Here is a 10,506-nt window from a genome sequence, read left to right on the forward strand (position 1 = left end):
CCAGGGGTGCTGAGTGGCTCCCAGCCTTGATTAAATTGATCACTCCTTCTCGTCATACAATCGCCTTCCGGGATATCAATCTCCCCCAGATCAAAGGGGGTTCAAATGTCACGCCCCAGGAACCACATCCAACCTACGCGTCACGTCATTCGACGGCGGCCCATGATTTGCGCCAGGACATCCTCCTGAGCTCCGCCTCTCAGCTGCTTTCCCAGGCCCGTCTGCGGGTTGTTTTCCTCATGAGACTAGCGCTCTGACACCCTGTCAGCAATGATATTGCCGACCGGGTGCTGTACGGTTCCGTGTATCCACAGCTCTCTGGCTGACAACGACCGTGGCTGCTGTCTTCAGTGAGTTGTGTTGCGGATGTCGTCGAAACACATCTGGAAGGGTTCATCACGGACTGTGCTTTGGGGAAGAGGCAGCAATAATCATTCCTGTCAAGTGTCCAGCAAAAGCAAACAAATGTCTCGTGGCGCTGGACTTGCTCAATGGTTTCTACACATATTGGATCCCAAAGTCTCACGGGCCTGAAGGTTAAATTGGACCACAAGCCTGATCCCGCGTGAACTAGGCTCTGTAGCACACGACCAATCTTCCCGAAAGGAAGCTCATTATACAGACCCTGCATTGACGAACAACGTTGACAACCGCCGGCTATTCTTGCCGCGGGCGAAGTGGCCTGTGAGAGTTCTCCCCCTCTCGTTCGGGAGAAAGGGGCGGCCATCATCCACACGATGAACCAGTGCCCAACGGTTTCTTTATCCGGACTCATCCCAGGTGTGGTTCCTGGGCTGAATGGCAACCCGACCGTTGCGAAGATATTGACCATCGGGTGTTGGACGCTTGCGATCGTTCCAGAAGTGCGCCTTCCTGATCCTGCTCACATCCGCCGACCCATTCGACATCCGATCTGGACCCTTCACCGCGATAAGGCATGAAGAGGCAATCTCGTCTATCGACAGACCGCTTCTTGTCCCAAAGTCTCAGATCAAGCGGTATGGGGAAAGGGAGCCGAGTCCGCCGGCGGCCTGGACAAATTTTCCAACCACACGGTCGCGGACTCTCTGTATCCTAACTCACCTAAACGCCAGTTCAAAGACGCTGCTGCCTTCACATTCCCAAAGAGGGTCGTGTCAACACCTTCTTCAAAGACTAGTGACAGTGGAACCTCCTTGGTTGTCGAGGGCTTTACTCCTCTTACCACTCCACATGGAAGACGGACCGCGGTGTCGGGTTCGACCGGAAAAGGCATAGACGTAGGCTATACTGGATGCCCAAGAAAACACGAAACAACACCGACCAGACATTGGGAATCGCTGGCTCCCAGGGTCCTGTTCGAGTCGTGAATTAGCGCTGAAACGGAAAACTGCGCTCCCCCAGAAAGCTCCCTTTCATCTTGGAACCGCTCTACTACGCTACTCGGTAGGTCTTTGGGCCGAGCACCGTCCGCTACTCCTTTCTATTCTCGACGCGATCCAAACAGTGAAGCACACCCGTGTATCGTCCCAATTCCCAGATATTTCTAGAGTGAAGCCCCGTCCTTGCCCGAGGCCATCGCCAAACTTCGCCTTGTCTGGCTCGCCATGAATTTTGTCGGGGATAAACGTGTATTGCATGCCACGGGGGGCTGACTGTTCAAGCTTTGCATCGTGTGTATGGCAGTCGAGGGCCCGTGACAGATGCTCGCGATCGGGATGACGCGGTCACCGATCTCTCGAGCATCTCCGCTGGGCACAAGCGCGACATTCTAGTCTCCGGTCAGCGCCTTACGCCTTCGCAGCGAGCCCCTTTCCCCGGTTCACTCTGCCGCATATCACTGTTTAGCACACCCCTTTGTCTCTTAAGAACGCAAGTAGTTGCAATATTATTGACGTTCTGCCAGCAAAAGGCCCAAGGACTAGGGAATTGGATTCCATGCTGTGGCTAGCGGGCTGTCTTATCCTACTCTACTCATACGTCCTGGGCTATAATTGGACACAGCACACACAAATCTCGAGACACGTTGCTATGGGCTTCCCATAAACACTATTGAATCCAGCCTTGAGCCTCTTCTACAACTATCAGCCGGTTTAGATAACCAGAGCTCCCTTAGGGAGGAGCCCCCAGTGACCACCGCAGGAACACTTCCTCTGCTGGGCCAGGACAAACGTGAAGCCCGGCCTAGAGCCAAAGACGTCCTCCATGATCGCCGAGCACCGGACACAACGCCTCCATTGCGCCAGTTTGGCATCGTCGCCCTCCTTTGTGCTGCGGGCCGGCGGCGTAGCCAGCTCGACGCGCTTGAAGACGTCGATGAACCGGCCTTTGGCCTTGCGCGCCGCCAGCGTGCGGCGGTCGTCGTCGATCTCGAGGAGGTCAAAGTCGGCGAAGAAGAGCTTGGAGGGGTCAGCCTGGGCGCGGTACGCCTTGAGGTCGGTGTTGAAGAACTTGAGGAGGACGGGGAGAAAGGCCGCCGGCGGCGATGATGCGAGAAGCATGTTGAGCTCGCAGTGGATCTGCGCGTTCTTAATCTGCGCGTCGATGGCCTTCTGTCCGCCAGGACCGGGGGGGTTCTTGTTCGCCAGAGACGCGAGGGAGTTCTGGTAGGCGGAGCGAATGTCGTTGTTGAGGACCGTGAGGAGACGGTCAAACTCTTGCACTTTGATGAGGCTGCTCGAGGTGACACGCTGCATCTTCTGGTACGCCTTGTAGAGGACGACGTGCAGACCCTTGTTTTGTGAAGACGGGTCAGTGGCATTCTGCATGGCCGCCCGGCGCTCGTAGAACTCGATGGCGCGGTTCGAGAGGATCTCAAGGTGCAGGATACGGCGGCATACGGCAGAGAGGAAACCGCGTGTTGATGAGCACAAAAGCAGGTGGAGAGAGACGTCGGAGCGGGATTGCAGGTAGGTGCTTATCTCGGAGAAACGCTGTGGTGTGAGGAGGGCAACGAACTGCGGGTCGTCGAGGAGAGCAAAGAGAGAGTCCGTAAGCCAGGACAAAAGGTCGAGGGACCACTTTGCACAGCCAGCGAGCGCGTCGACAACCTCGTGCTCGTCGAGCGGACTGAGCTTTTCACGGATGTTGACCGGAGTGTTGCTGGCGATGGTGATGAGAATGACGACATTGCGTGCGTTTAGCGCCAGCATGGCGAACTTGCCGCCAAACGATCGAGGCTGGAACATGCCCTTGTAGCCAAGGTGGTTGAGGATGCTCAAGCACATCTGTAGAGAGCTGTTTCTGACGAGACTGTCGTGGTGGGTATCCTCTGAGTAGTCGACGGGAACCTTGAGCATGCGCACAATCTCCATGATCCAATCGCACGTGAAGCCTACAAAGGTCAGTTTCATAGTTGATTCGCGTGTATCATGTAAACCTACGCTTTTTGTCTGCATATGGTCGGGCAACCGCCAGGATATCGTCGTAGTTTATGTTATTGAACGTTGCTGTCGATGCAGCTACCGTCAACGCAGCCAACGTGGCGGCATATGGCGCTATTTGATGTCAGCGTGGTACCAGAGAGACCAGGGAGTCGAGAACTACCGTCTTGGCTAGAGTTGCCGATGTCGCCCAAGGGATAATGCAGCTTGCTCCATTTGACCTTGCCATCGTCCTGTATCTTGACTATGGAACAATTCGTAGGAGAAAACGCCATTTGCAGACCTGAGCAGATAGTGAGTCAATGCACAAACGAAAACAGCAACATATCAACCTACATGGCGATTCATCCTGAAAGGTAAAGCCCACCTGGTTCAGTGTCATGACTCTGTCAAGATTCATCTCGTTATAGATCTCCTGCATAGTGAACCTATCGCGGTATTCCACTGAACCATCGCTGAAGGCCAAACAAATGACTCTGCCGTACTGGAGAGTGTGGACGCCAATGATGGCCTTGTTGATGATGACGGGGTCGTGCTTTTTGAGTCGGGATGTGGACTTTGACTATGTTAGACGCAACTCTTTTGGATATGAGAACATTACTTACAGCCGGAGCCGCGCCTGTGCTGTTTCTGCGACTTCCTAACTGCTCAAACGCCGGGTGAAGACTCTGGGCCTGGTCATTGAGGACCTCCCACTTGTCAATGATGCTCTGCGTTTCCTGGTAAGGGGTATTGGGTGTTGGCAAGTAAGTGCGGACTGCGAGGATAACAAGAGGAGCCCAGCCCTGGCCCGTGTGATCCAAAGTTGACGGTAATATCTCCAGATGTGTCAGTTGGTTCGCGGCGGCGTCGATTGGTGTGGTAGACGAGCCACTGGGCAACCAGCTGGAGATTGCGACATGCTTCTCCTGCAAGGTTGGATTCAGGGCCTGGCTGCCCGGGGGTGGCTTGTTGTCGGACTGAGACTGCGGCAGTCCCCAATTGATGCCAACTCGCACAAGTCGCAACTGTTTGGAGGTAGTCGCCAGAGCAATCCACAAATTACCTGGAACATGTCAGCGAATCTCATCGTCAAGGGTCCATGGGACTTACTCTTATCGCTGTGTAGCGCTGCGTGCGTGATCAAATCATCTGAAGAGTTGACACTCTCGAGTTCTAGTGTAGTTTCCTCGATCTTGTTGTTGTTCTGGGCCCAGAACATCTTGAGGTGGCCGTTCGTGGTGACGCATAGGAGAGCGCTCTTGGACGGGTTTGGATGCCAGGGACCGTAGGCATGTACGAAGGAGCTTTCGTACCGGTACTGGTTGCCATCCTTGACTGCCGGTCCATGGCTCACGTAGTACTGAACAATCAGTTACCCGAAGTAGTGTCGGGGTGTTATGGGATGGGGATTTACCTGCTTGGCTTGGGGTGCAAGTGGAAGCCAGTAGCTACCGACGATGGCGTGAAGATCATCGCTCGGATCGTGATCCCACTTTCGCGTTGCAAAGGGGCGATTCAGGGTGATGGAATATGTTAGGATGGCGACTCGACCAGTCGCGTCGATGACGGCAAGTTCGGGACTCGTTGTTGAGGCCCATGCCAGGTGCACTATAGGGCTAGAGGCGTTGATGGCGATGAGGTCAACCTTTGTCGGCTCGCTGAGACCCCAGTTGCCATCATCGGGGTGAGAGCGGATAAACCTGGCTTCCAGGGTCTTTCCGTCAGGAGAAATGGAGGCGATGGCGCCGGATCTCGACCATGCTACTCCCCTGGAAAGCGTGAGTACACAACAAGGCAAGATGGTAGACGGGATGGTTCCTCACTGGCAGCAACCGCGAGTCCGCAGCTCATCTATTCTCTGACGTAAATGCTTGGTGGGGGGGCGGGCGGTATGAAGAGACAGGCCGACGCCGTCGCCGAAGAGGTCATCGACGTCGAGCTGATCGACCTGCATAGACCCGTTCATACCGTTTTCGAGCATGAGCGGCATCTTGGCCTCGGTCATGGGCGTCGATTCGGGGACTTCGTGTCTATGCGCTCGCGCATCCACAAGTGTCCACCACGGCTGATGGGCGAGGCTGGAGGGCTGGTCTAAGGCAACAGTTCTGACAGCCGGCAGAAGCTCATCTTAGGAGCAGGTCGAACGAAGCTTGTGAGACCATACGATGGGCGCCAGACGATACACTTCATACAAGAGATTAAAACTACGAGAGAATGTTGTTCTGATGTAGTGACCTTGGTGAGGCTTGATGGAACGATGAGAGGATAGACAAGAGATGGTGTGAAGTGTGGCTGGAGCTCAGAAGGATGCATCCAGACGTTGACATTGAATTGTCAAGTGGACCCCGAATCTTGACCCAAATGAACCCCGACCAATGGAGACGGGTTTGAGTAGTGAAGGGACTCCACTAGACCACATTTTGCCTCAGCCTCAACTTCGCACACGGCTGGAGGGGTGGAAGGAGAGGGCGGGTACACCTTCTTCTAAGCTAAGCCTAATTGGGACGAGCTCGATGATATGTTGAGCCACACTGAGGCTGTTGACCATGGTGCTGTGCGGCAAGTTCGCAGGCGCAAGTCCAATCCCGATGTTCGTGGGGAAGAAAGGGACCCGTGACGTCCGTCCGATGATCCCTGCATCTCAAGTCCGGCCCCCATTGACTGTGACAGGGGGAACGACGGGCAGACGTGGACAACAGACAAGCTACAGGAGGTCAGTGTTTCCGGGCAACGGGCGCCCACTCCGTCCGGTTCGCCCGCCCTGTGGCCCATGTGGGCGCAGATGCATTGGTGTGTGTTGTGCTCTTGTCACTTTTTTGGTCCCCCGCGACTCGGCCGCGTTTCAGCCGACCGCCTTGCCTTACCTTACCTCGATCCGATGCCTTTGTGTCGGCGATGAAAACACGGGGATAAACAACAGACTTTTGCTCAAGCTTTGTAACTGAGGTGGCTGCACGTGACAAAGACATTCGTCTCGAGGAGCCATTTAAGCCAGCGTTGGACTTGGTGGTTTACGCGTCTTCAGCCCGCCCGCTGAATGACGTCGTGTTTGTCAACTCCGAGTTGTGAGGCGAGGTAGGAGTTGCAGACCGCACAAGCCGTGACAGAGACGGCGAAAGCCTGATTGCTGTGGCGAGGCGTGTTGGGCAGTTGCTGTCCCAGCTACACAGTACTGTTGTGGCGACCGACCTTGCGTGGAGACGTGAGGGCGAGTTGGACTGCCGCTACTGCGGTGCATCTTACTGCAGCTCACCGCTGGATCGACAGACCACTCACCTTTGGATGGATAGCCGCCACAAGCTTATTCCGACTCGCGGCTCCAGACTGTGGCCTCCTGTTTGAGCACACAACTCAATTCCAAAGCAACGTGATTTGAAAACCACAAGCAATGCTTAGTCCCTCTTCCACAGCACCGGTCAGGGTCTCTCCTTAGGTAGGGTTTGGCCCGTGAAAGAGACTGATCGAAAAACGCGCCCGGTGCGGGATAAAGCAGCTGTTGTGCCGGACGCGCATGCCGAGTCATTTTTTCTTAGTAAAGTAGAATAAACAGCGGGGTTGGCCGTCATCATCTCAGAGGTCGCATTGTTTACGAAGGACAAGAGAGGGAGACACAAGTGAGTCGAAGAAGGGGAGGGGGGACGCAAGAACAACAAGAGGGGAGAAACGCCGGAGGGCGGAGGACGTGGACGGAGGAGCGTCGGGGACCAATGTACCTTTTCTGCTAAATGCGGCGGGCATATACATGCAGTGGAGTCAAACAATTAATTGTTAAGAGCAGCAACTCCCTACCAGCCAAACAGGAGGAGCAATAGTAGAAGCGAAACCTGACTTTGATCGGACCCAATGGGAAATTAGGCGACTCTCTGCTTTGAAAAAGCCGGAACCAAAACACAGAGAAGCGCGTGCGCACCGAACCCAGACGGTAGCAGCGGCAGCAGCAGCAGCAAAGCACTAGCCACCGCACCGTTCCCCTACACTACTCTTTCTCCCGTCTCTCCCGCCTCTCTGGCTCTCCCTCGCTCGCCCACCCGCCCGCATTCTTCGCTGCCGCGCCGGCCCTGACTGGATCCATACCAATCTGATCTCATACTGCTGCTGGTCGGGCTTTTCTGGCTTGTGTTGACCGCACTCCAGGCCTCTCTAGCCCGTCTCGCTTTGGTGCGTGTTCCAAGTCACGTCCGCTCCCACATCCTCTTCGGCCTCCTCTCCCCCCCCCCGTGCCCCCTTCCTCCGTGGCCCCCCCCCCCCTCCCCCCCAATCCATGTACGTCTGCAAGCAGATGCCACGGCTATGTACTTGTTAAGGTACCCTCGCCCGTCCGCTCTCCACACTTTGTCTTTCTTCAACGACACTTCTCACCTTCCCGCCAACAACGAAAACCCTTTCATACCACTCGCGGAGAAAGGAACTCACAGCCCCGTAAAACGTCGAACAATCGCCATGGTATAGGACGTTTCGCCCATGTACCTGCGCTTCGTCTCTTGGTTCTTTTCATCCTCCTCCTCTCCTCCATCTCCGACCACCCACCTCAAAATGGACGCAACGCCTTCCACTTCCTCAAATATGGACGTCGACGCGCCCCATCAGATCTCTTCTCCCTCGGATTCCGCCCTCTCCTCGCCTCTCTCGGTACTGTCAAAATCCCCATCAATACCCTCGTCGCCTGAAATCGCTCTCGACGCGTCAAAGAGATACCCGTCGCCCACGTCCTCTATGCCTTCCGGCGCCCAGTCGCCAATCAAGCTGGAGGCCGCTGAAGACTCTGTGCCCGCCATCAAGCTTGACGACGCTGCCGACTCCATCAACGTCAACTCCAACGATGCCCCCGACGGCCAGCCGCCCAGGAAGCGGCGCAAGGTAACACCCCCAAGGAACGCACCACGGAGCACCTCAACCTGGACGAATGCGACGTGGACGACAGCAAATTGGCACGCCTCGTCTCCGCCCTGAAGAAGCGGAAGAAGATTGTCGTCATCGCAGGGGCTGGGATTTCCGTTTCGGCAGGCATTCCTGATTTTCGATCCAAGACCGGCCTTTTCGCGACACTCCCGAATGAGCACAAGGTAAAAGGCTCAGGCAAGCATTTGTTTGACGCCTCGGTCTACAAGCACGACTCCTCAACCGAAAAATTCCACAAAATGATTTGCGACCTGGCGACCATGGTCAAGGCCGCTAAGCCCACCAAGTTCCACCACCTCCTAGCGTCACTCGCCGCAGAGAACCGACTCCTTCGCCTCTACAGCCAAAATGTCGACTGCATCGACACAAACATGGAGCCCTTGAAGACAAATGTTCCCCTTAACACCAAGGGCCCATGGCCCAAAACCATCCAGCTCCACGGGAGCGTCGAGCACATGGTGTGCTCGAAATGCACCGATATCAAGCCGCTAAGGACAGAGCTTTTCGTTGGCCACGAGGCCCCACTGTGCGAGGAGTGCAAGACAATCGACGAACTCCGAACCCAATTTGAGCAGAGGCGGAGCCACGGCATTGGTCGCCTGCGCCCCAGGATGGTGCTTTACAACGAGTTTAACCCCGACGAAGAGGCCATTGGGAAGGTTTCGAGTGTGGACCTGAAGTCGCGTCCCGACGCGGTCATTGTTGTTGGCACAAGCTTGAAGATTCCCGGCGTCCGGAGGCTCGTCAAGGAGCTGTGCCAGGTCACGCGCAGTCGTAGGGACGGGTTTACCGCGTGGATCAACACGGATTCTGAACCCCAGCACAACGACTTCAAGGACTGTTGGGACCTCGTGGTTCGTGGAAAGTGCGACGACGTTGCCCACTGGGCTGCGCTGCCACGTTTTGACGAGCCTCACGGCGACCAGTCCGCGTACCTTAGCGAGGGAGAGGACCAGCGGCGTCGGGACAGAATTAGTAGGGACAACCTCGAGGTGCAACTTATATCGCCCACGCCCGATTCGCCGACCAAGTCTGATTCCAGCACTATGTCGGAGACCAGAAAGCGCAAGCTCGTCGACCCCGTTCAGAGCATTCCGACGCCCACAGCGAGCCCGAAGATCAAGGCCGCCGAGGCTTCAAAGAAGATTACCAAGCCCAAGCAAAGCAAGCTCTCCTTTGGCGGCCAGCAAACTACTGCTTCTGCAAGCGAGGCGCCTGCGAAGAAGGCCAAGAAGGCGTCTACCAAGAAGCCCCGAAAGTCCAACAACAAGAAGTCTACAGAACCGCCCAAGAACAGCGTCACTCAGACGTTCAAGACCCAAAAGAACCGCGAGCTTGCCGACATGCCTCAGGAGACCCTGGCTGGCAAGTTGGACAAGCAGCATTACATGTATCCCGAGTCCCAGCTTAAGTCCCAGCTAGAGCCCCAGCTCGAGTCTCAACCCGAGTCTTTGCTTCCGCCCCTGCGACCTGTACAAAAACCCATCCAAAGCTCCGTTTACAAGCGTGCAGAGAACCTGGGCACCGAGGGGTCGGAGGATGACGTTATCCCACCTACAAGGCCTTTCGAAAAGATGTCAAGACCGTCTTTGGCAGAAAGACCGAAGTCGTCACCGCACGCCGGCATTACGATGGAGGGCGGCAAGAACAGCAACGATGTACGCCCTACCACGCCTATGCATATACGACGACGATCGGCCGACACGATATCCCCCGAGTCGGTTCCGCGAGGGATGGAGTCCTTAATGAATTGAGTACAGTTCGGAAGAGTTGTCTATCACGTGACTACTCGGCGTTCATCATGTTTTTGTTATTCATAGAAAGGCATTGACCTACCGGTACCGAAGAGTTCGGGCCACGGGTGTTGTTCTACGGGAGGTGTTTCGCATACGGAGTTGACCCGGATCACGTTTCATCACTTTATCATGTACATACGCATATCATCTGCTCTTCTGTATAAAGCGGGCTCGTCCTGAGTGCGGGAAAGGCATCACACAGCTCACGATGTGGGCTATCGCAAGCGAGGGCTACATTGGGCCGCGGGCACCACACACACGCGCGCACACACTGGCTCGGAAACGCCGAGGTTGCAAATGGATAGAGGCGCCCTGCGTCCTGGCATGGAACAAACAATAGCGTCAATATACCACTGTGAGGTGCGAGATAACTTCTTAACTCGTCCGATGTCTTGATGTGATCTCATCCTGGACAAGTGACGACCGGCACCAAAAAAAAAAAAAAGGCAGATGGACGCGTTGACAGC

At 55.6% G+C, this 10,506-nt stretch overlaps 2 protein-coding genes across 2 annotated transcripts; one reads left to right on the top strand and one right to left on the bottom strand.

Moving 5' to 3' along the window:
• Positions 1–2,072: 2,072 nt before the first annotated feature.
• On the bottom strand, positions 2,073–5,349 carry ColSpa_00256 (mediator of RNA polymerase II transcription subunit 16; the record flags this gene model as incomplete). Its single annotated transcript, XM_049266468.1, has 8 exons — positions 2,073–3,313; positions 3,363–3,476; positions 3,526–3,606; positions 3,699–3,924; positions 3,968–4,407; positions 4,455–4,704; positions 4,759–5,113; positions 5,168–5,349. 8 exons carry the CDS (start codon positions 5,347–5,349, stop codon positions 2,073–2,075), a joined length of 2,889 nt encoding a protein of 962 aa, XP_049122425.1.
• Positions 5,350–7,877: 2,528 nt separating this feature from the next.
• On the top strand, positions 7,878–9,997 carry ColSpa_00257 (NAD-dependent protein deacetylase hst4; the record flags this gene model as incomplete). The annotated part of the gene is given in 2 exon segments (XM_049266469.1): positions 7,878–8,201; positions 8,216–9,997. 2 exon segments carry the CDS (start codon positions 7,878–7,880, stop codon positions 9,995–9,997), a joined length of 2,106 nt encoding a protein of 701 aa, XP_049122426.1.
• Between the last annotated feature and the right edge of the window lie 509 nt (positions 9,998–10,506).

The sequence above is a fragment of the Colletotrichum spaethianum genome (assembly GCF_022836535.1).
Source record: "Colletotrichum spaethianum MAFF 239500 DNA, contig01, whole genome shotgun sequence".
NCBI lineage: Eukaryota > Fungi > Ascomycota > Sordariomycetes > Glomerellales > Glomerellaceae > Colletotrichum > Colletotrichum spaethianum.